Here is a 26,022-nt window from a genome sequence, read left to right on the forward strand (position 1 = left end):
TGCTGCATACAAAGGCGAGCAGAAACTTTTGAACAATACAATTTTGACATTGGTGGAGCACATGTGAAACTTACAAGCCATTGTAATATAGTGTCTGAGATATTTAACCTCCTTTGTGACCGGAGGAACCTTTCCACAGAGATAAAAGTCTGGGAACATCAACTTCTGATCCTCTTTTGTTTAACAATCATTATGTGACTTTTAAAAGCATTACACTATTATAACATCAAATGCATCACCACAAGAGGATAAAAGCATGCATTAGCTTCTCCTTGTTGGCCCGAGAGAGAATGGGGCGGACTCTGGCTATGTTCTTTAGATGGTAAAAAACAAATCTTTGTGATATTCTTAATGTGTAAAAGACAGTGACTGTAGTTTGGGTAAAAGTCTCTCTCTCAGGGCCGATGATTAACATTTCAGTTTTGTCCTGGTCAAGCTGGAGAAAGTTTTCTGCCATCCAGAATTTGATTCTAAAATGCAGTTAAAAAGTTCATCCATTGGCCTGGTGTCATCAGGAGTCATGGAGATGTATAACTGTGTATCATCAGCATAACTGTGAAAATTGACTCCATGTCTCCTGATGACATCACCAAGAGGGAGCATATACAGGTTAAAAAGCACTTGACCTAAAATCGAACCCTGGGGCACACCACATGTAATTTTATGGACCTTTTTTTGGAGCAGGTATCCACACTTACCATGAACGTCCTGTCTGTGAGGTAGGAAGTAAACCATTTGTGGACAGCACCAGAGAGGCCGATGTGTTTTAAACAAGTTAAAAGAATAGTGTGGTCGACTGTATCGAAGGCAGCTCTCGGATCCAGGAGAACCAACACTGTGACCTTCTGAGTCATAATTGAAAGTCATTTAAAATCTTTAAAAGGGCCGTCTGTGCTGTGGTTTACCTTAAAGCCAGACTGGAATTTCTCAAGGACATTATGTGCAGTAGTAAAATTCTGAATTGCTAAAATCGTTACAGTACAAATTGCTCTTCTTCAACAGGGGCCTCACCACCGCCCCTTTAAAGGCAGCAGGGAAGAAAATCTGTGGAAAGACCTGAAAACTGCTGTTCACAAACGCTCTCCTTCTAATTTGACAGAGCTGGAGTTGTTTTGTAAAGAGGAATGGGCTAAAATGTCAGTCTCTACAAAAAAAAATATTTCTTTATTATTTATATATATATATATATATATATATATATATATATATATATATATATATATATATATATATATATATATATATATATATATATATATATATATATATACACATAGCGTGATCGCGCAAGGTAAGCGTGGCGAGTGGCGTGAACGAGCAGCGATCGACCTGACGTCACTGAAGCTCCTGGCACTCCAAGCCACTATCGCTGCTGTAAAACGATGAGAAAACCTCATGCATTTCTCATCCTCAAATATCCAAGTTAAAATGATATTACTTGCGGCCCATTTTTACCTGATCACGAGACCGTACTTCGGACCGTTTGTGAACTCAAAGAAGTCTGCGTTCAGCTAGTCCTGAACGGATTTTTTTCCATTCGCTGTTGTGGTAGCGAGGGGGAAAAAACAGAGGCTCGGCTTGACCACGTAAATCGGATGGACTCTCTTCTGTTACGGAGTGATTTGAAGCTTTGCTGGACATTCGTGAGTTTTACTAACCCTCTTTGTAAGCTCTCAGGCCTAATGCTAGGTGCCCAAAAGCACCGCTGAGTGTCCGTTACGCACAGAAGGAAAAATGATAGGGTTTAATATGGGTGTCTCCAAAGCCACTACGGTCGGTGAAAGTCTGCATTCTCTGGTTGCAGACACAATTTTCTTTTTTACATACGTAAACAGAGTCCTTTAAGTTTCAAAGGAGTCGAATTTTGCGTCAGTGCGATCATTTTACTGTATATTTGATTTGAGAAATCCGGATATTTTCTCTTTTCCAATAAAGTATCCCCCCAGTTTACCCCTCCCATGCTAGGTCTTTGGCTACATCCCCAGGATATTCATTTAGAACCGAATGATTCTGACATCGGCCTGATTGAAGTATGTCACCAATATCTCTCTTTACAAGTGAATCCGTTACAAAGAAAACCATATCTATTGCGTCTGCTTTTGTAGCTGCACAGGTTTCTGTGATGTCAGGTTAGCTGCTAGCATAGCTACGAACAGCTTATTACAGGCCAACACATTTTCAAATCCTAGACCTTGTTTTGTCATTTCATTACAGAATGGTATTGTGCACTGGGAGAGATAACATGCACATGTGTTGGGGTATATTTGCCTCAGTATTACCAGCAGCCTGTCTTTGATAAATAAACAATGTGTGCTGAAATGATCAACCCCAATGTATGTTTTATTATTTTCATTGCAGATCAGTAAATACATCGGGACAGTGGAAATAACCAAGTTTCTTTGATAAGGAAACACAGGTACTTTTTGTGCTTAAAGTAGTGCAAGTGTATACTATTGTAAGTTGTTCAAAATACATCAAAGCAATAGTTCTGCTCTCATCTCCTTCCCATAGGTTCCATCTGACATGTATGGCAGTGCTCGCTCCGTTGGTAGGACAGATGCTAACCATAGTGGAGGAAGAGATGGAGGTAGTGCAGGCCAGGCCTCTGGCAGGTCTCCGCGTCTTCCCCGGTCTCCTCGTATGGGACATCGACGCACAAACAGTACCGGAGGAAGTGGAGGCGGGCCTGGGGGAGCGGGGGGCAAGACCCTCTCCATGGAGAACATCCAGTCCCTCAATGCTGCGTATGCTACCTCTGGCCCTATGTATCTGAGTGACAATGAAGTTGCCATGGCTGGAGACCATCTTCCAAAGAGTGGAGGCACCATGACCACCATTGGAAGGCCGAGGGTGACGTATGGTGCGAGAAGTAGCAGTAGTGGTGGTGGTGGTGGTGTGGCTGCCAGTACTCCGAACATTTCTACCACAGTGCCTGCTAATGCTGTGCTGCCAGCTGGGATGATGGGAGGTGACGCTCTGGCATTTGGAGACCACCACATGGCTTCCACGGTGCCCCACTCTTTAAGGCAAGCAAGAGACAACACTATTCTGGACCTGCAGACCCAGCTTAAAGAGGTATTGTGCCATTTCCTCCTCTTAGTTTTTGCGAGAATCTGACAAAAAGCCCAAGTGACAATCATCCTTTTCATCTTTTCTCTCAGGTTCTCCGTGAAAATGACCTGTTACGAAGAGAGGTGGAGGTCAAAGAGAGCAAGCTTAGCTCATCTATGAATTCAATAAAAACCTTCTGGAGTCCTGAATTAAAAAAGGAGCGAGCTCTAAGGAAAGATGAGGCTTCAAAGATTGCAGTTTGGAAGGAACAATATCGTGTTATTCAAGAAGAAGCACAGGTGAGATCCCATTCTAACCATTTCTCTACGCTTTTAAATTTTTATTTCTGTATTAATATTTTTCTAGGTAACACTTTTTTTTACACCACCCTTGATATATTGCACTGGCCAAATTTAGTACAATGTAATGGGCTTTGATACACAATAGAATAATGTCTATTAGTACTTTGCAGGTACATAATGTAATGAGACCTAAGACCCAAACTCTAACCCTAACCTTAAGCCCTAACCCTTAGTCATATGCAAAGTACTAATACACATTATTCCAGTGTGTATGTACTACATACATACAAGTTATTACGGATTGTTACAAAGCACATTACATTGCTCTAAATTTTGTTCGGTACAATGTATTAAGGTAGTGTAAAATAAAGTGTTACCTTTTTGTATATTCTATAGCAGTGGTCCCCAATCTGTAGGCGGGCAGGCCACTGCAAGTTATAGTTGTCGCTTATTATCATTTCATGTTAAAAATGGTTTAGTAATGTTTATTCGAAGACATGTCATCTGGCATAATTTCACTAAAATATACAACTTTCAATCACAAAGGCATGAAATAGAAAGTTACACTTTTAAACTTGTATTAGATTTTCCTTCGGTGCATTCTGTCTGGGCCAATCTCACTTTTGCAATCAAAACATTGATATCATTTCATCAACTAAGGATTCGTTTGCACCTCCAGTATTTGGATTTACAGTACTACAGTCTCTCGCTACTAAAAATGAACTGCGCCTGTGAGTTCTGCCTTGAAATCCTATCTCTATGGAGCAGTACCTGACTGTTTTACTCCATATAAAATACATGAAGTCAACCTAGCTAATAAAAACTATATTTTGTTGCAGTGGTAGTGAATGGGCAAGGCAAATCTATTTGTAGAGCACGATTCATACACAAGGCAATCCAAAGTGCTTCACAGTTACATAAAATTACAAGACAGCCGATATAATCAATAAAACAACATAAAAATGAATCAATTACAGTAAAAGGCCAGAGTGCAGATAAGATACTTTCAGTTATATGCACGGGTAAAAATAATTGTTTTCAGCCTGGATTTGAAGTTTGTCAGAGTTGGGGCCTGTCTCACATCCTCATGAAGACTGTTCCAGATTTTAGCTGGATGAAACTGTGCTGCCAGCTTGAAGAAATGCTCAAACTCGAACTGAGCAGACAAATTGTCGCCCTTTCCCCCCAAACTGCGATAGTGCGTCGGATTGGTGTGAATCTGTACATACTCTCACCATAAGGTACTATATTATAAAGGGTACTATAGTTACCCTTTAGATGTGCTAATTAATGAGATGTGTAGCAGTTTTCTCTTGTGTGGAGTCTCATAATTACATATTGGAATTGTTCCCAGTTAGGCCCGGTTAGGCTAATCAGTGGAAAGTGTTATTTACCAACCTCTGCTGTTATCTGTCCACATCCTCCGCCTCCTTCCATCCCACACATGGAGTAGTAGAGAGCCCCTGATACAAAAGACATTTGCTTAATTACAGCCTTAATGGAACAGCATGCCCCAATTCAGTGAAGAGTGAACTGTATCGCTGTTATTGTTTACTTCTGTGATTTTCAACTGATGTTTTGGTGAATGATCAGCAACAGCTGATGCATCAAGGCATTTAACTCTGTTTTATAATATCTGTTACAGCTCAAGGGAAGCAATATCCTGTTTTTGTCAATCATAGAAAGATCTAAAAATTCCCAAAATCTGGGGCATTAACGATCCGAAAATCTAATTTGCTCTATTTAAAGGAATTTGTTATTATGTTGTAGCTAAAATTACATAAACACCAACAGCTAGCAATGGCGGTATTGGCTAAATCAGGGGTGCCCAAAGTGCGGTCCTCAGATCAATTTCTGGTGACCCTCTGACCTCTCATTGAATTGGCACATATCTCCAGATATGGCACTTTTTTACTGCAACTTTAATGATTCTACCTCAAAAACTAACATTCTATTGTGAGACAGAGCTGGAATGAAGGTTCTAAGACTAAATAAGGGTCTGAGGCATAGTTTAAACCTGTCGAATGCTTGACAGCACTGACCACCGATATGTCGTTCGCCATTCTGGGTACACTTCGATATGTGGCCCTCATTAAAATAAAGTAAACTTTATTTTAAGTGCATCTGAGGCTCCCCAGTTGTCAGGCAGTGTAAGATATAATGTCTAACTTGTATTCTGGACCCTTGTCACTCATCTTTTAACATGCCTGTGCCATCAGCAAAGGAACAAATAGATTGAGGGAATAAGCTGGTTTTTCAGTATATTCAGGCAGTGAATATCTGCTGCTCTGGCGCCTTAGAACATCATTTCGGTAAGCATGTCACTTCCCTGCTAACTCATATACATGACTGTCATAAGGCCGGCTCACACTGAAGGAGTGAGAGTGTGAGGGACTGTGCGTCTGCTTCCAAACGTGCCTGCGTGATGCCCAGGCGGTGAGTCAGCCTTAGTCATGAGCAGGCAAGGTGCGACTTCTGCTGAGAAGAGAACAAGCGTAAGCAAGCCTGATGAACAATGTGGAGCAGACAGAGAAAGATGACAGACCAAAGGGGGTGTCGTGGGACGGCAGACACACTGGCTATTTGTTCTGCCTCATGAAAATGCTTGCAGATGCAGGCTAGAGTAACGCAGCACTAGGTTCCAGCCAAGAGGCGTCCGATGCCACCAACAATGCAACACTACACTGGGCTGATTGTGTTTCACAACTTGTGCTGTATCTCTCTGGCCACAACATGTAACACGAGCCATCGAGTAGGTTTGTGTTCAACACAGTCTTTTTCTGACGATACCGCAAATGTGACATATTGGTCCAGCTCAATTTTAATTTTTGATTTAATTCTCATTAGAAACAAATAAATCTAGCGTTTACTAACGTAGACGACCTTAAAAACTAGCCTCAGAAAACAGACTCTTTATTGCTGCATAGCAAAGGGGAGCAAGAGGAGGGGCAAGTGGGAGGGGCATATTAGTTTGCTCTGAGAATCAGGAAGTGAAACTACTGTTTTAGATCAATTATGACCAAATACTTAGAAAAGCATAATACCCCTCTTTAAAGGGACTATATGGAGTTACATTTTTTTTAAATTGTGTATTTTCCTCCCCCTACATGTTCCAGCCATGTCCTAATGTGTAGAATGAGCTCAGACCTGTTCACCACAACTGCCTCTAAAATCATGCACAGTCACTCAAAAAGGTGTTACTTCGGGTCCGAGGTGTCGTCATGCACAAGCTTAATATAGAAGGTGCAGTTACGCGTATGATCTGAGGTGGCAGTAGTGAGTATAAAAATGACCAACTTGGATCTAGTCCCTTTAAGTGTCTAAGTAAAAGTACTGATCAAGGGTTATGAATAATAACTGCGGCTTCAAAGCGTGAAGATGACGATCAAAATCACCCTCTGTACGGCACCACAACAGGGACATACCTTCTTACTTGTCAGCCAGTGTTCTTAACAGTACATCTGTGCATAGCCACCTACTGATTTGGGGTGTACCTGTTATAGGGCTTATTTCTGCACAAAATATACAATGTAATTATTTACTTTGCACCATTTTAAGAAATGTTGTGGAGTACAAAGTAGTATTTTTATTTTTTAAATATTGTGGAGTAAAGTTATATAAGTAAAGTTAACTACCACTCAAATAAAGTACAGATTCTCAAAAATTCTAAGCACAGAACTTTATATATATATATATTTATCACCTCTGCAACTGTGTACTCAGGGCCTTCTGCAGCTTTAGCCTTTCTTCTTTTTAATTGTAGGTAATTTTATTGGTTTTGACATGTTTTACATCCAGTTCAGTTAATGTAGATAGACCCACTTGAATCCTGGGCCTGGTTGGACTAGGAGTGCCAGCCATTTCATAAGGTGGTACTTGGTGTGAAAGTTTGACTACCACTGTCTCGGCTATAGAGTCATTGGGTCTTACCAAACTGTCCATTTCTTTCTAAACAAAGAATGAGTCTTGCACCATTAGTCTAACAAAATGGTGTGATAATTATTACCCCAAGCCTGTTTTATGTAGACAATGGTCCGTAGCCCTGGGTAAGAAAGCTTTACTGACAAAGGTTCCATTATTCCTTGTATTTTGTATCTTAAGCACCTCCAGATGACTGTCCAGGCCCTTCAGGACGAGCTGCGGATCCAGAGGGACTTAAACCAGCTGCTCCAGCAGGACCCTGCCTGCCAAGGCCGGGACCTGGCCCTGACATCTGAACCCACAGAGGAAAACTACCGGAGGCTGCACAGCGAGCATGAGAGGCAGGCCAAAGAGCTCTTCCTGCTCCGCAAAACTCTGGAGGAGATGGAGCTGAGAATCGACACGCAGAAACAAACCCTGGGAGCCAGAGACGAGTCCATCAAGAAACTCCTGGAGATGCTACAGAGCAAAGGTACATCCAGGTCCCATGTGGTTATGACAGGGCAGTAGTTAAGGCATAGCACTCGGCATAATGGCAAGCGATGCAGGTATGAGGAGATTTCTTGAGAATTGAAATTGCGTTACCTCGGTCAAGACTTTGTCCGAATGACCTCACTATTCCCTATAGTGCACTATAGTGTGGTCACGCCATTTTGTCCTGGTGACCTATTGTCCAGATAGAAAAAAGTAGTGCATTCTGAAAAGTAGTGTGCAGTGATGGTCACTAGACTGGTCAATACAGACCACAATGCTTTGCGAGAAAGTTAGCCGCTGACCTTTAGCTTGAGCTGTTAAAGATAAGATAAGCTTTTATAGATCTTATAATGGAGAAATTCACTTGTTACATCAGCTCTCAAGAACACTCAGGGTGTGCAAAATAGACAAGATAGTGTGCAATCAAAGACGGGATAGTGTGCAATCAAAGACGGGATAGTGTGCAATCAAAGACGGGATAGTGTGCAATCAAAGACGGCATAGTGTGCAATCAAAGACGGGATAGTGTGCAATCAAAGACGGGATAGTGTGCAATCAAAGACGGGATAGTGTGCAATCAAAGGCGGCATAGTGTGCAATCAAAGACGGCATAGTGTGCAATCAAAGACGGCATAGTGTGCAATCAAAGACGGCATAGTGTGCAATCAAAGACGGGATAGTGTGCAATCAAAGACGGCATAGTGTGCAATCAAAGACGGCATAGTGTGCAATCAAAGACGGCATAGTGTGCAATCAAAGACGGCATAGTGTGCAATCATGGACTGGATAGTGTGCAATCATGGACTGGATAGTGTGCAATCAAAGGCAGGATTGTGTGCAATGACTAAAAAGCTTTAAGGGGCAAAAACTTTAAATAATAAAATAAAATTAGAACAGAATATAAAATGTAAAATATTAAAATGTCAGCATTGGCAGTGTTGAGTCTACAGTCATAGTGCAGGTGGTTAATAAAGTGACGCTGATACATATTTATTGCGCATGATTATTGCACTGATCGATAGCTTCTCTCGGACAAAAAGGCAATAATCCGAGCGGTTTTCTTCATTCATGTGAAATCCAAGTGAAATAAAACATTTCTGACTTATATTATCCATAAATGTTCCACTGTCTCTTGAGTTTCGTTCGGTCTTTATCACAGAAATACATTATTCCCGGAGTTCAGTGAACTTATAGTTGCTGTTGCCGCACGTGACGTCACCCAGCGAGGAAAAAGCGGTGGGCTACGTGTCCGACCTGCCAACTGAAACAGTGACTACCATTTCCTACAGGGGTTCCCAAACGGGCCGTGAACCCCAAAATCACCAACATCTTGGATCCCCTTCTATAAAACGTAATTAGCATTTATAATAATTGAAGGTGTAAAATATTTAGTTTCTGGTTTAATTATGGTATTTGGCTTAATTTCACTAAAATACATCAATGTCAGAAATGACCAAAATAATTTTTCGAAATCTTCTTGCGACCCCCACTCAGTGTCCCGCAACTCCCACTTTGGGAACCACTGGTCTACTATAGTGCGGGCCTGTGTAGTAAATGAGGGCTTAGGGCCTAGGGTGGACATTCGGACACAGCCTTTATCCGCAGGGTGGCACAGCAGTTGGCGTGCTCATTTCTAAGAAGGTCCCAGGTTTCAGGCTGGTCGGGCCCTCTCTGTGTGGAGTTTGTATGTTCTCCCTGTATCTGACTGGGAGAACATGAGCCCATCAGCGACCTGCCTGGGCAGTCAGACTAGAGCAGCATGTAACATGCCCCGGAAACTGTATAGCGGATCACTGTTCTGTCCGCTGCTTCGTGGGTTCAGAACATCTGGCTGAATATCTGGCCACGCTTCATTTCGTTTCACTGTGAATTGTTCTTTTCAATAAAGGCTACGGGATAAAAAGTCCATCTTAAAATAATCTATCTATTATCCTCTATTACTTATTTGATCACTCCCTTTCGTGACAGGACCCTCTGCTAAGGCGTCAGAGGAGGACCAGGAGCGGACCAGGAGACTGGCAGATGCAGAGATGCACAGACATCACCTGGAGAGTCTGCTGGATCAGCGGGAGCGAGAGATTTCATCCCTCAGAGAAGTGGGTTCACATCACCATTCGATCATTCTTATTCTCTTCTTTGATTTCTCTTGCTTTTACATTTGAAACAGGAGTTGCACCGTAGGTTTGAGGGAACACCTGAGTCCACAAAAACCAAAGCACTACAAACTGTTATTGACATGAAGGTAAGATGAGTTTATAATTCATTTAGGTGACCCTTTTATCACTCAGCACAATAACCTGAACTAGCCTGCTAAGGGGACTACTTTATGTCCGATCCTATTTGATTCCTTCAGGGTGCTGGCCGAGTCTCACTCAGGTAAATGTTTAAAAGTTGGCACACAGTCAGTTTCTTAGTATTAATGATAGAGTGGTGTTAAAATTTTATTTATGCGTTCACAAAGATAAACAGCAATCTTTATGAATGCAGAAATAAGATTTGACATCATCTCGAGGCTAAGCTAACTCTAATTTGATGCCATATTAAATATTACATGAATCACTCAGCCTTCATTTAAGCACTGATTTAGTCATTTAAGTTTCATGTTATTTTACTTCAATAAGAATGCCTCCCTGATGAACACAGAGCATATACGTAATTCTCCACCGAGGAATCTGCATTCAAACGTTTGTGTATCCAGGACGCTAAAATCAACTCAATGGATAGAAGCTTACGAGACATGGAGGAGGAGCTGCTGATGCTGAAATCCAACGGACTTCTGAGTTGTGAGGAGCGCCAGGAGGAGATGAAACAGATGGAAGTGTACCGTAGCCACATGAAGTTCATGAAAAACAAGGTCGGTGAAGTGTTTTTTCTTTGCGCTTTTGGACAGCATGTTTTAACAGGCATTTTGACTTTAGATGGAGCAGGTAAAGCAGGACCTATCCAGGAAAGACACCGAGCTGCTGGGCTTGCAAACCAAGCTGGAGACTCTGACCAACCAGTTCTCAGACAGCAAGCAGCACATTGAAGTCCTGAAGGAGTCCCTAACTGCAAAGGAACAACGGGCTGCCATCTTACAGACAGAAGTAAAACATTTGTGCTATTACTTGAGTCTCCTTTCCTGCGTGTTTGGTGCCAATCTTAAACACTCTTAAATCCAGTCGAGTTGTTTTGTATAGCCCAATATCACACTGAACCTATTTTATGTTTCAGGTTGATGCTCTTCGCCTGCGTTTGGAGGAAAAAGAATCAGCACTCAATAAGAAAAGCAAACAGATCCAGGAGATGTCTGAAGAGAAGGGCACTCTGAACGGGGAGATCCATGACCTCAAAGACATGCTGGATGTGAAGGAGCGCAAAATCATTGTGCTGCAGAAAAAGGTTTGATTTGGGGGCTTTTGTCTTCTACAATCCAGCGTGGCGTGTTTACATGCATGAGTCCCATGAGTGTTGATTAACGCGTCCTCTCTTATTGTGATGTCATCATAGCAGTATTTTAACTCTGTGTTCCTTGTGTCCAGATTGAGAACCTCCAGGAGCAGCTGAGAGACAAAGAGAAACAGATGAGCAGCTTAAAGGAGCGAGTCAAGTCTTTACAGGCGGACACTTCCAACACCGACACGGCACTCACCACACTGGAGGAGTCTCTGGCTGAAAAGGTGAGTGAGGACAAGAGGTAGCAGCGCAATTGGCTCTGGAATATTGTCTCCACTTTTGGACAGTCATGTGACCTTGTGACGTGTGCTAAGAGGGAAGACATTGAACTTTGTGACAGTTTTTGTTTCATCTGGATAAGCCCAGCCATTACAGAGACATTAGCCAAAAGCAAAGTTCTGAGCCCACACTAAACACTAAGTAACATGAGCAGTACAGGAGGAGAGTGTGTTTTGTGAACGATTTAGACATTTGTGGATTTGTTTGAGGGGACAGACATGCACGTTTTAAGATAATACACATTTTGTTGGTAATAAAACTCAGCACTACAATAGAATAATATATTTAAATTGGAAGTATGCTCTCCTATATTGCACAAGTGGAGCTTCTGAGGTAAATTCTCTTCACATTGCCCATGATACAGAAAGATACAGCCTCTGGATTAGCCTGAGTAGATTATTAAAGAATAAAAATAACATTATTATGATCAGATCATTATCATTGGAACAAATGCAGGTATTTAGGCCTGCTGTCATTTTACCCACACCATTGTGAACTCTACACTTGTTGAAATGTACATAAAAATAATATGATCAGATTATTTTATTGTTTTTTAGGCTAACCGTTTTTGACAATAGCAAAAGAATAAGGCGAAAATCTGCGTTAATAATTAAAAGAAATCTTACAAATCTCCCTGCTTATAATTCTCCTCAAGTCGTCTGTACACCAAGCTCAGTTTCACCCTGGGTGGTAGGTGGCAATAATTTATCACCTTCACACCTTTTATAAATTGCTATTTTGAATCACCCGTCATCTCATGTAAATGAGCTTATGAAAACGCTTATTAGATGCCCTTATTAGAACCTTAGTATTTTTTTTTACTTTAACCCCAGTGTAATGTCATGTGAACGCGACCTATTAATGTTCATAAGATTCTGTTTACAATGCACATTTTCAATCTGTTCAGGAGGATGAAATATCTTTTCAGAGCTCTAAAGGTTCTCTACAGAATACTACCCCATGGAGACAGATATTTGGCTATTTGCAGGATATTGCACTGTCTGAATAACTGCAGTCTTTGTGTTTAACAGACTGCAACCATAACTACATATGTGTTTGTAGGAGCGCATTATCGAGCGCCTCAAAGACCAGAGAGACAGAGATGACCGGGAGAAAGGTGAGGAGTTGGAATGTTCCAGAAAAGAGCTGAAGGAGCTGAAGGAGAGGCTCAGTCTGCTACAAGGCGATCTCTCGGACAGAGAGGTATGGAATCACAGAGTGAGAAGAAATGTGTTTGTGTTACTATTAGGATCATTTTTAGTTCATCAATAAAATTTAAGTTGCGCAGGTAAGAACAGAAACAGCTCTCTTTTAGTTTCATATTACACACTCAGAGAAGCACAATACAGATACTAACAAAGTTCTGCCTACACATTTCGATGACAAGCACAGCACTTATTAACTAAATCTAGTCATTTTACCACTAAACAAAGAACAAAGGTACAGTGCCTCACTCAAATCCAGCCATAGACATTAAGTAATAGGTACATTCTTGAAAATCTTTCCCACAGTTACTGACATTTTGGGGCTCTATAAACTCGACGAAGAAAGATTTAGAAATGCTTTCCAGAGGGATGTCTGTTTACAAAAATAACCGGGATCTATATTTAGTGGTTGGGTGGCCGTGGTGGCTTTCTCGCGAGCACTGTATGTACATAAGCATAGGTTGCCTAGGCGGTGCGTCAACAAGGCTGCTGCGGCTTCTCTCTTGACAAGGTGATTTTCTACCCATTTCTGGGAATTGCATTGGCATTTTTGTACATCTTTGCCATGTTTTTGTGGAGTTCAGCGTATTTTTTACTACCAAAGCTCTTGCTTTGCTAGCAATGAACAGAGGATGTGTTCAATTTTACTCATTGTACATCCGATACCTCTTTTAATTTTTTAAATTTTTGCACATTTCCTGTCTATCTTGCACGCCCTGAGCGATCTTACTGAGTGCCAAATGTAGCAAGTGAATTTCTCCATTGTGAGATCATTAAAGGATTATCTTATCTTATCTCTAACACAGCAAGATACACGTCTGACTTTACATTTCTATTTGTCACACAATCCTCACAATGGCTCATTTAAAGCCAGCTAGTTTCACCTCTTACATCCTCTTTACTCTGTGCATCATGAACAGAAGTGATAAAACCATCCTTCTTTTCTGTATGTTACATCTGAAATGTTTGTGCAATGCCCACCCGGTCCAGTCCCATACATTAACATAATGCCTACCAGCCTTCTATATGACATTTTGTGTTTACAGACATCTCTATTGGACCTCAAAGAGCATGCTTCATCACTCGCCTCCTCGGGTCTGAAGAAGGACTCCAAACTAAAAACATTAGAAATCTCCCTGGGGCAGAAGAGGGAAGAGTGCCTCAAACTGGAAAGCCAACTGAAGAGAGTAGGTTTTTTATTCCATTCACTTATTTTATCCATAAAGATGGTTTATATCTCTAACTTGATTTTTACAGGCACATGCAGCTGCCCTGGAGGCACAAGCCAACACAGACCTGGCCGAGCGCATCAAAACCCTGGAGCAGGAAGTGTCTCGCCACAAAGAGGACTCTGGGAAGGCCCAAGCTGAGGTGGACCGCCTGCTGGAGATCCTCCGGGAAATGGAGAACGAGAAGAACGACAAGGATAAGAAGATCAGTGAGCTGGAGAGGTGAGTCCAGGCTGTTTTTTACTTTTAATTGGGACAGAAATGCACATACAGAAAAACATACTTTGAATAACCGGATACAATTAATATTCAACTGAAGGTCAAATATAAGCGGGACAAATTATCACGTTGACGAATTGCCTTATCCAATTAACGCATTAAAATAACGTTCAATTTATAGCTATCGCACGTGCCTCTGTGTTCCGTGCGCTTGGACTGTCACGTTTCTTTCCATGCGGCGCACGCCACATCTGGCACGTCTCTCACTGTTCCAACATGTGCTGAGTGTGAGCCAGAGGAAGAGAGCCAGTGTCAGCGATATGAATGCACCAGGCTACTCCACAACAGTAGGGCCTTGTCACGCACAACTTGAACCGCGTAGGTATTTATTTAGACTCGCCACTGCAGCTGCGGGAAACCATATTTCCCCTTTGCTTTGTCTGCTCTCCGCACTCACGCTGTGGACAGCTACAGCTACTGGGCAGCTCCGCGCACTCCGACCACACAGCTGCTGTGAACACGCACGGAGGGAGCGATCTGAATAGGAGGGGGAAGAGACAGGTATCACACATTCATCATCGCTCTGTTTGTTTGTGTCCTTCACAAAGGCTAAGCGCATGGACCAAACAAGAGAGCGAGTTTGCCCCTACCCTCAGTGTTACCATAGAGACCTGGTACAACCAAATGCATATATGACCACATAATGTTAAAAGAGCTTGAAGTTACAATAGACCTTACAATCAGATGATGAAATGTAAATTCTTATTTATGCTTATGATATTTTCTATTCCTAATGCAACAATATTGATGTTCTACATTCTAATTGGATGTCACATTATATATAGCACCTGTAGGTTTTAATATGTGTCCTCACTTTTGAGCTCAAGGTCTTACTTTTCAATGTCATAGAACTGATCACACTCGGTGAGGACCAGCAAAGCAAGAGAAGGCTCACAGACGGGGAACATTAAGCTTAAAGGAACAGGCCACCGTTTTTCCATACTGAGATATGTTCTTACCTGAGCGTAGACGAGTTCATACATATCTGTCTGGTCTCTGTGCGTGCCCGTGGAAGAGCTTGGTCGCTTCTAACGTCACGGGGCTACGCTTCAGCACACACTGAGTTGACGCGTGGCCAGAGCGTCTTCACGCTCGGTGACATTGTGTCTGTCTTCAATAAGCACAAGCGTCCAACCAGGGGCTAGCTAGCTAACTAGCTTGGCTTGAGGTCAGTGCCTTCACACCAAAGGCGAGGGGACCCGCTCCGAGAGACACCTGTTTCTGCTGGTCTCAGAGCGGCTGTTTCGACCGTCTCTGAGTGGATTGACACTGTGATTGACTGAAATGTTAAATTGCATCATCTACTGTGTTGATCTGAAATCCCTTATCCCTGACACACACTGTAAGATCTTTCCTAACCTTCTCATTTTCTGGATGTGTCTCTCTTTGTTGCTTTCTTTGGACATTGTCACAGTATGACTTCAAGGTAAGTATTGTTCCTCTCTTAGCCTTTATGCTTCCTGCCTTCCTTTATTTATTTATTATGCTAAACCATGCAGAACCTGTTTATTAAAGAGGATTTGGGCGGTACATGAACAGCAAATATCAATGTTCTGAGTTCACACCACAAGTTTGACTGTTACTCTTGTTGTGGTATAATACAAAAGGTGCTGCCCTAGTCCATATACTCAAAATGACTGTTGAATGTAAATGTAAACTGCAGTCTGCAATTGTACTCCTTTAAATTAATCCCGCTCTCACAGGCTTTGGGCTCTACTAACACAGCTGTCTGTGTTCTTGTGCGCTCATCAGGCCCTAAACTGCTTTTGTGGTGCCCTGTACTTTTAATGAATATGACCGTATCATTGATGTAAACCCTGTAGACAGATGAAGGACCAGACAAAGAAAGTGGCCTCACTGAAGCACAAGGAGCAGGTGGAGAAGAGCAAAAACGCTCGGCTCATGGACGAGGCCAGGAAAAGAGAGGACAACATGTCTGAGAGCTCCCAGCAGGTCAAGGTGTGTCTCCGCTCTCTGCTCTCCCTTCTCAGCTCTACCCTCTCCTCTTTCCCCTCTCTCTGCTCTCTCCCCTCTCCTCTCTCCATCTCCCCCTCTCTTCTGTCCGCTCTCTCCTCTCCCCGTTCGCCCCTCGCTCCACTCTCCCCTCTCTCCTCTTCCCCCTGTCCTCTCTGTTCTCCCCTCTCTCCCTTCTCCTGTCTTCTCCTGTCTCCTCTCTTCCCTCTCCTCCTTCTCTCTCTCCGTCTCCTCTCTCCCGTCTCTCCTCTCCTCTCTCCTCTTCCCCCTCTCCTGTCTCCTCTCTCCTCTTCCCCCTCTCCTGTCTCCTCTCCCTCCCCGTCTCCTCTCCCCTCTCCCCTCTCCCCTCTCTCCTCTCTCCTCTCTCCTCTCTCCTCTCTCCTCTCCCCTCTCCTTTCCCCTCTCTCCTCTCTCCTTTCCCCTCTCACCTCTCCTCTCTCTCCTCTCACCTCTCTCCTCTCTCCTTTCCCCTCTCACCTCCCCTCTCCCCTCTCCTCTCTCCTTTCCCCTCTCACCTCTCTCCCCTCTCCTCTCACCTCTCTCCTCTCTCCTCTCTCCTCTCTCCTCTCTCCTCTCTCCTCTCTCCTCTCCCCTCTCCTTTCCCCTCTCTCCTCTCTCCTTTCCCCTCTCACCTCTCCTCTCTCCTTTCCCCTCTCACCTCCCCTCTCCCCTCTCCTCTCTCCTCTCTCCTCTCTCCTCTCTCCTCTCTCCTCTCTCCTCTCTCCTCTCTCCTCTCTCCTCTCTCCTCTCTCCTCTCTCCTCTCTCCTCTCTCCTCTCTCCTCTCTCCTCTCCTTCCCTCTCTGCTGTGCTGATGCTTTAAACATTCCTATGCCACATCCAACGCCTTGTCTCTCCTTTGTGTGGCACAGGATTCGATGCGACAGAAAAGCGAGCGCATTGAGGAGCTGGAGGAGGCCTTGAGAGAGAGCGTTCAGATCACAGCTGAGCGGGAGATGGTTCTCGCACAAGAGGAGGCTGCCAGGGCCCACCAGGAGAAACAGGTACACTGCGGTTACAGCTTCCCACAGACTAACATGAATAATCAAGACTCTTTATATGCATTTCTTGTTATGTTGAAGTTTTTCACTCAGGTTTATGTAGAGTTAGAAGTTTCTTTTGTAATGAATGGAATGACCAGAAACTTAACTTTTTCTGAATGTTCCAAAACATCACACCTGCTTGAGAGCAGTGGAATGGGTCTGCGGTCAATGGTACATACCTGTACATGTCCCTATGATATAGCGCTCACTGAAGCCCATGGACTCCTCCAGTTTAGGATAAAAAACGAAATAGGCACACACGCACATCCAAACGCAGTAAAACCTGCATGCTGGATCCAAAATATGAAATACTGTGATTGAAAGTAAGGGTCCACACAGCAGTGAAAGCTCCCATTTTTTTTATAGTTTCATCATGTCTGATGAAGGGCATGTGCCCTGAAACGTCATACACCTAACTTAATGGTGTAAGAAACTATTAAAAAACTGGGAGCTTTCTGCTGTGTGGACCCTTACTTTTCACTGAGACCCCAACAGCAACATCTGCTGGTGCTTAAAAGTTTAACTGAACACGCCGGAAAGTCAAAACTGCAAGTGACATGGCTGGGCTCTGCCAAAAATGTTTTTATCAACAGAAAATGTTAGTATCAGCTCCATGATCTAATGAAACGGATTGAAGGAGGCGTGGTACTTTCTGAAGCATGTAAACCTGCTGTATTAGTTGACGGTTCTATTCCTCTCCACGTTGCTGCAGATAGTGTGGTTTCTACCCTTCTCTTTACATCCCTCTGCCCCTTTAACCTTCTTTCTTTCTCAGTTCTTTTATCTTTTGTGTCTCTTGTTTTCTCCGTGCTACACACCGCAGAAGCATTCTTTCAAACCAATGCATGAGTCCAACCTCGCCCACCTTAAGTGGTCTAAGGTACGAGTCCCCGTGAGCGGTCAGTGGTGGAACCTATAACAGCTGCACCACAGGAGAGTGCATGACCGTGTGGTCACGCTGTTATCTTCAGCCACTGGCATTTCTATGTTTCACTTACCTGTGCTTTGATTACAACCAAAGGATGAGGCTTTTGCTATTTCAAAGGCAAGACACTGCAGGAGAATCAGAAAGAAAACGACATTTGGACATGAAGAATACTGGCCTAAATGTAAGGGAGAAAATGACCATGTACGTATGCAGCAGTCTAACGCACAAGGCGGCGCTGCTGCTCTCACCTGGCCAGCCAGACTACTCCCTTATTCTTTACAAAGATGTGTAGTCTGGTGGTCGGCGTTTTCTCCATGACTTCTGAAGAGTGTGACTGAAATGTGCCATCTTCTGCCAAATCGACAGGCGGACTACTAAAAGGTTTAGTTACAGATGAGAGGGGTTATAAAGTTTGATCTGAATGATGCGCGATTTGAGAGTTCCAAATTTGAGCTCCATGATACAGATCTGCAACTATGCTTGGAGCGACATAAAGTCCCAGATGCTGCTTTTGAACAGAAAGCAGGAGCTGACCAGGCTAGCACGTATGTGGGAGTGGAAACAAAAACATTTTTAATGTCCCATGAGTGTGAAGAAAATGAATCTAGAGAAAATGGTGATTCTAGTTGGAAGTTCCCATATACGTAACTAAAAGGAGGAATCCAGATTTCAAGAAACAATAAAACAGCTTGTTGTGCAGAGTAGACGGCTTCCTTGTTTCTCGGATTAATTTTACATGGAAACAAACAAACATAAACCTAAAATGGAACAGACTGCCTGCAGTGTCTCCCCTTAAGAACATTAAACAATTATTGCTTTAAAAAGATTGTAGTCAAATGCCAGGTAATTGTAGTGCTGTAGTACCTTCACAACAGTCTTTTGACATGTTAGAAGTACTTTCCCTGCCTCCAAATACTTGGCACACATTGTCCAAGATGAAGCCTGCCCTGCACCCTTTAGTCCCTTTTTAAGCATTTTGAGTCCGTTCTGTCCCTGATGAAAACGCCTTCTGTGTTTTGGCAGATGGAGGAGTTGCTGGGTGCTATGGATAAGGTCAAACAAGAGCTGGAGTCAATGCAAGCCAAACTGGCCTCCACCCAGCAGTCCCTGTGTGAGAAAGAAGCCCACCTCACCACGCTGCGTGCTGAGCGGAGAAAGCACTTGGAGGAGGTGCTGGAGATGAAGTAAGATTCAAAACACCCATCCTCCCTTCAGGCCGTCAGAAATGTCACACTGTCCTATCTCCCCAGTCTCTTTTAAATGTTACAGTGAAGCGCTCTGCTTTTGGGTAAAACGCCGGCTTGTTGTTGTGTGTCTAAAAGGCAGGAGGCGCTGTTGGCTGCCATCAGCGAAAAGGACGCCAATATCGCTCTGCTGGAGTTATCCTCGTCTAAGAAGAAGAAGACCCAAGATGAGGTGGCTCTGTTGAAGCGGGAGAAGGACCGACTGGTACAGCAGTTAAAGCAGCAGGTAGCAAACAGAGCTGACATTTCAATTGATTGTATTTTCAAAGGTAGGTCAGAGGGTCTGATGGCGTATAAATGGTGAGGGTCTGAGAGTTCCTAAAGTGGAACTGAACAAGCTGTCTATACTGTAAGTATATCATCAACCTGTCCAGGGACTGCGGTAGAAATGAACCTTTCTTGCGATAACCTGGCTGTAAAGTTTGCTGTGAATGATACACAGAGTGTTGAAAGAGCAGCATTAGACAAACCGCTCTGCCCGGATGGTCAAGGTCATTTCATTTACCTTTCCTTTTCTCCCTCTTGTGCTTTGTCCACGGTGCAGACCCAGAACAGAATGAAGCTGATGGCAGACAATTATGAAGACGATCATCTGAAAACTGCCCATGACCAAACCAATCACAAACCGTCTCCAGACCAGGTAGCAACTTTTACGCTCACATTTCTACTAGGGCTGGGCGATTTTGGAAAAAAAAGAATCATGATTATTTTCCCCTTATTGATTGCTCTCGATTTTTGATTTGATTTTGTTTTGATGATAAAATTAACAAATGTGGCATTTCCTGGACTAACAAGTAAATAGAGTTAGCCGCAGTTTTCAGCAGTAAAGACGAGCTCCACTCTTCTAGCCTCACAGTACACACCATCTAAACACAAACTTTTAAGAGCCGTTTTATCAGAATTGTGCTGATGCCATCTATTTATTTATTTTATTTTCATTCAATATAATTTTTCATTTGTATTGCTCTGTCCATCATAGACAGAACAGCTCATGTCCAAAAGCTCCTCACTGCCTGTGCTTTATTCATCAAAGTATTTTAAATGGTTTCTTTTACTACAGCTCCGTGTGGATTTTCTCGTGTGTTTATAGTAACTTAGCCAGTAGCTTCAGCATTTTCATTGTTTTGCTGCAGCTCATTTTGGCTCCATGTTGGACATGCTGTATCTCTTTAATTTGGATTTTCTGAGGACTTTTTAGTTGCTGGGTTAGTTTTTCAGATGAATAAGCCCCTGGGCATAAAACGGCGTAAGAATTTCCAGAGCTGTTAGCTGCGAGTTAGCGGCTAGTTAGCAACATTAGCAACATTAGCCTGTATGTTGTAAACACTGCGGACACTGCAGCACTAACAACATCTAGCTCTGGTTAAATCCAGCACAGACTCTGATTTAGGGAGTGTCGTCTGTAATAAAGTCAGCTCTGTGGATTATTGGAATACTACACTAAACAATTCTACAGTTTGTTGTTATTTTCTCTCCTCAATGGAGAGGTGCACCCAGTAGCAGCACTGGTCGCACATCCAATGGTATCGGTTTCTGGTATCGAGACCTCATTAATAAGTACGACTATGAGTACAAACATGTGGTATCGGCCCGATGCTGGTATCGGTGTCGGTGCATCCCTAATAAAAGACAATCAAACTTAAAATTCACTATAGAAGTCCAGCTAATCCACTTCTTTCAGCTGCAGCCTCAAAAAATCCACATGGTCCAAACACAGTGACAGGTTTCCTCTTCACAGGTAAACCTTTCGTCTGCGTGCAACGTCCTGATCCTCACAGCGTCCAGATTTTTCCCCCAAAATGCGACAGGATTGGCCAATTATACCATCGATTAAAACGCACCACACAATTATTGAGATCGGCCTTTATTAAAATCGCGATTAGATTAAAATGAGATTAATTGCCCAGCCCTACTTTCTACGTCAGATGTATGCAAGAAACCGATGTATAAATGTGACTGTTTTTTCCCCAAAACAAGTCTCTGATTGTGTCACTAACCCAGTGTTCCTCCCTAACGCTGCGATTGGCTCTGCCTGGGGCTGATAGGATGATGAGGAGGGTATTTGGGCATAGCCAACCTTTGACCCTCCTTCCCTCTCTCTCAGCTGTGTGTTCAGAAGGGTGAGCTTGTGTGGACACGGCCAAAGCCCGTCATTTCTTTGCATCGTGGCATGTTTAGTCGTACCTTCCTCTGCATCTGTACTCTCAGCCGTTTTGTGCCTTCTCATCGTGATTTTGCTGTTTGTGGGGAAGGGGTCAGTGTTGTGTTGTTTGAATGCACAAGTTAAGAGGATGAGGCATGTGACTTTAGAATCAGCTTCATCCATCTTATTGTGGTGTCACAGCTTTGCATGTGAGTGCTAGTGACGCTAATGGCTGCTTAACTTTCTGACCCACACGAGCAGGGGGTCGCTGCTGATCTGAGCGTTAATGTTTTTAGCTCAGGGATCATTCTCTCTCTGAAGGTCTCGCAAAAATTCCAATTTCAATTCAATTAAACTTTATTTAAGTAGTAAATAAATGTAAATGAAAAGAGAGACTGAATGTAGCACGTGTTTGGTGACAGTGAGCCACAACTTTCAATCAGGTCATCTTTTGTGGAGAATATCCATATTGCTATCACAGCAGCTTCCAACAAGATAACTTTGAGTGAACCAATCAGGGAAATGTGAGTGTGCACTGATTTCTCTTTACCTGGCCTGCCAAACAACATGCTTTTTCATTGATATTTCAAAGACATATAGTCTGGGAGTAAGCACGATCTCAACGATTTCCCGGTGGGCGTGATCGACAGACGGCATCAACCAATTAGAACAACGCTGGATAAGTCGCAGTAACAAGTGGCAGGAAGCCTTTCCAAAAACCTCCTTATTTACGAGGAACATTTCGAACGCTGTTTCTTGCTCCGGTTATAGGGATTTAATTTTTTTCAAATGATTTAAAACGGATGAAAGAGCAGAAGAAAACAGTGTATCGGTGTGATCAATGATTGGCTGCTTCTTTTGAACAGAAAGGAGGAGTGTCTGGAAGGCCAGGCAAGAGTGGAGAAGATACTTCCAATCCAGGAGTGTAGGGACAAGGCCTTTGATTTTAGAAGAAAGCTTTTTGAGCCCAAACTTTCTCATGTCTTTCAATAACCAAAGCAAAATATGAATCCGTTGCTGCGCTGTGATTGGTCTAGAAATCAAACCTGTATGCAATAGTACCAGTGTCTCACTCGAGGACACATGGAGTAAGGCTGGCAGCTAAACAGGTTTTGAAATGTCTGTGATTTTTGTGCGTTTTGCGGCATTGAACTGCGTGAGCTGAACAATTCTCCCCTAGCCCAGTGTTTTGTGCAGAGAATCCATCCATTACCATCGGTCAAACCATATCTGTGTCTCATGCCCCTTGCTTTCCATCCCCATCGCACTCTCACTGCTGTAACCTCCTTCTTTTGGCTCGTCCCACAGATGATCCCCCCTCTTCTAGCCCTATCCCAGAATCGCAGCAAGCTCAAGCTCTACATTGGTCACCTGACGGAGCTGTGCCAGGAGCGGGACCCCAGCATCCTGAGCCAGCTCACCCCCCCCTCTCACTACCACCACAGCGACCCGGAGCACTGGGAGGAGCAGCTGCACACCATGACTCCGCAACAGGTCTGTCCACGAAAGCACTCAACTGACCCCTCCGCCTGAACCCAGCACATTTTCTCCAGTTCGGCTTTACCCAAATCTAAAAGCTTCTCGACTGGAGAGCAACAGTGTATTGCCTCATTTGAAAGCTAAGTTTTTGTCATGTTTTTGTCGCTTTTTTTGTCACTTTTTTAATTGTGTTTTTGACACATTTTGGTCGCTCTTCTGTCACATTTTTGTTGCGTTTTCATCAGGGTTTCCGTTAGTCGGCTGTAGCCGGCTTTTGGCCGGTTTGCAAAGCAAATGGCCGGTAAAAATAATTTCCATCGGCCAAATTGGCCGACAGTAAAAAATATGGAGAAAATATAGAAAAATATATTAAATACAACATGTCACCTGGGTCAGTGACTAACATAACAAAGTGTTTTTGAGACAGCCCCAAATATTAAAGAAAGGTTCAATGTTTTTATCAAAAAGCCCATTTTACAAAGCGCAGTTGAAGCGCCATCGTCACGCTGGAAATGAAAGGATTTTCTCTTCGTGCTTCGTCACATTTTCCAAGAAAACAGTGAACTAGGCTACAGGTACATTTACTTTTATAAAAGTGTGTTAAGAACTCAGCAATACTTTTGATTGGGATATTCTTTAAACGAGCGTGTGGTCAGTCAGACTGACGCGCTGTCTGCACTGGCTCTTCCTGGGAGAGTGGCCGCGTTTAGAGGCGCTTCCCTCGGTCAGTCTGCGCAGACGCCTCGGCTCAGTTACCGGTGTTGGAGCCGCTCTAGAGCGCGGCAGAGCTGGGTCCATGTTCAGTCGATTGCCCCTCCGTAATATTTCAGCGGTGACAGACCTAATCGTTATTTTACACCTGATGTCACGTTAAAGCCCAGCCCTCGCTGAGCAGCTGATGTGGTCAGACCTGGATAAGGAGGGTCATAGATATCGGCTACTTTCTGTCTGAGTTAAAGTGCACCTGCCGCTCTCGATCGATCCACGCGCACTTTATATTTGGATTTCAGCTGCATTTTCTCATGTCATTTTTTCATTAGCAATAGCCGTCTTTTGGACCCACTAAAGCACTCGTGTAGCGCTCTGCCTAAATGTAGATTGTTATTGATAATAAGCCACGTTAATTATGTATATATTTTTTAATGGCCGGTAATTCCTGTGAATGGCCGACATTTTACGACCCAGCCGGCCAAATTGGCCGACAAAAAAAGTCTAGCAGAACCTCTGGTTTTCATCCTCGTTTGTGTCGCTATTTTAACTCTCTTTTGGTTGTTAAAGCTTTCAGATTTGGGTAAAGCCAAACAGGAGAAAATGTTCAGGGGGAGGTTAATTACATGGAAATCAATGACATTGTTCAGCTCCTTTTTACAACACAAAGAATACGCTTTATGACAGTGTTTTAATTCAGCTTTTCAGTTGGAGTTTGGTCTTTAAGCTTTATTGTGCTGCAGGCGAAGAGAGGAGGGGCAGAGGACCTGATGATCGAAACGAGATCACTTTTGTCTCATCCGAATAGTAATCCAAAAAATAAGTCTTCGCTCAAAAGAGAGGAAACACGACAGAACGCTTCAGAAATGTGACAAAAACGCGGCGACATCGCAACAAATACGTTACGATCAGTTTTGTTGGCCTTGGCTTTCTAATGAGGCGTTGCACTGTTGCTCTCCAGTCAAGAAGCTTTTAGATTTGGGTAAAGCCGGGAAAATATGCAGAAGGTAAGAAGTTAAGCTCGGCCCAAAGTCCTGCGGTATCTCATGAAGGAGAAAGGCTGAATATGAATATGAATGATCACTAGTGCAGGACCTTGAATAAAGCCCAGCTGAGCCTAAAATATTCAAGCAACCACATCACATCACCATTGTGAACTTTTTACACAAGTATTGTTTTGTGAAGTGGATGTTTTCTTGTTGCAGTTGGACCGGGAGCTGGAGTTGTGTGAGAAGGAGAGTGCAGAGCTGCAGGAATACGCCAACTGTGTCCTTCAGCAGATCGCGGATTACTGCCCCGACATCCTGGAGCAGGTCGTCAACGCACTGGAGGAGTCGTGCTAACGGCGGGCCCTGGTCATTGTTGAACCTGTTACTAACCTTCTCCAACCTCCTAAAAACCTCCAAACATGAAAAGGTCATAGTTTCAGATGCCTGTGTCCCCTCACTTACCCGAGGAAACCAATTCACGACATAAAGACTTTGTTGTCACATGTCTTTCTGATGTCAGGCGTGCAAAAATAACCAATCAGGGACTTCTATACACACACACACACACACACACACGCACACACTTTACTGAAGTATTGATTTAATGTAAAGCCACACTGCGGAACATTCCAGGTTTCTCATCGCTAAACTGATCAAACATGCTCCAAACGATCAACTTGACCATGCGATGCTGTCGTTACAGTGGGTTATGAAAACCTAATGCATTCAAACCTTCTGCTAAATCAAAGCATCTCCATGGAGACGAGCCGGTCATTATTTTGAGGTATTTTCAACTAATAAATTCAACCAATGCTTGTATTTAATTTTTCGCAGTGTGGCTTATAAAACAGCGACAGTGGAACGGTGACTTGAGCACAAAGGATCTGGTTTACTGGATGGAATTACTGTAATCGCACAAAGTCATGAGTTCAACTAACAACCCTCTCACTAACTGGTGTCGGCAGCTAGTGTAGGAAAAGCAGATACCTCAACTTGGACACATTTGACAACAAAGTCTTTGGGCAGGTGAAATCTACGAAGCAGCTTCATCTCTGGGGTTAAAAGCATCGTGTTTAATGCACACAATACGGTTTCAATAGAAATCTGCACAGTAAAGGGCCGTTCAACCAGTAATGGAGTCTTAGACCATGGGTTCAGAAGGTTTTCATGCCTTATTTATTTAGGTTTAAAACACTCTAAATGTAGCACACTTTACAACGACGGTTACAAACTGCACAACAGATTCTGAGCAATACGCTGGGTCTGAACACACAAAGGATTTTGACTTCTTTTTTGATTTTATTATTAGTGTAGTCAGTGTAGGACTTTTACCAAAAGAAC

General features: G+C 43.2%; 1 protein-coding gene across 4 annotated transcripts; it reads left to right on the forward strand.

Annotated features, from left to right (window-relative positions):
* The first annotated feature begins 1,316 nt into the window (after window positions 1–1,316).
* On the forward strand, window positions 1,317–25,089 carry LOC306971500 (ELKS/Rab6-interacting/CAST family member 1-like). 4 transcript variants are annotated; one of them, XM_079567794.1, is made up of 23 exons: window positions 1,317–1,643; window positions 2,359–2,416; window positions 2,512–3,075; window positions 3,162–3,350; window positions 7,455–7,746; window positions 9,717–9,844; window positions 9,916–9,990; window positions 10,447–10,602; window positions 10,667–10,834; window positions 10,962–11,129; window positions 11,270–11,407; window positions 12,525–12,665; window positions 13,714–13,854; window positions 13,925–14,118; window positions 15,590–15,601; window positions 15,999–16,134; window positions 17,020–17,151; window positions 18,014–18,070; window positions 19,142–19,302; window positions 19,441–19,588; window positions 19,907–20,002; window positions 22,814–22,999; window positions 24,898–25,089. In XM_079567794.1, the coding sequence occupies exons 3-23, from the start codon at window positions 2,524–2,526 to the stop codon at window positions 25,033–25,035; spliced, it is 3,408 nt and encodes a 1,135-aa protein (XP_079423920.1). In that variant the 5' UTR covers window positions 1,317–1,643; window positions 2,359–2,416; window positions 2,512–2,523; the 3' UTR covers window positions 25,036–25,089. The 4 variants fall into 4 exon arrangements, with proteins under 4 accessions (XP_079423920.1, XP_079423921.1, XP_079423923.1 ...); XM_079567795.1 differs by lacking the exon at window positions 15,590–15,601; XM_079567797.1 differs by lacking the exons at window positions 18,014–18,070; window positions 24,898–25,089 and adding an exon at window positions 21,408–21,482 and having other exon boundaries at window positions 1,318–1,643; window positions 22,814–22,953.
* Window positions 25,090–26,022: the final 933 nt, after the last annotated feature.

Source organism: Gobius niger, assembly GCF_951799975.1.
Source record: "Gobius niger genome assembly, chromosome: 12".
In the NCBI taxonomy this organism is placed as follows: domain Eukaryota; kingdom Metazoa; phylum Chordata; class Actinopteri; order Gobiiformes; family Gobiidae; genus Gobius; species Gobius niger.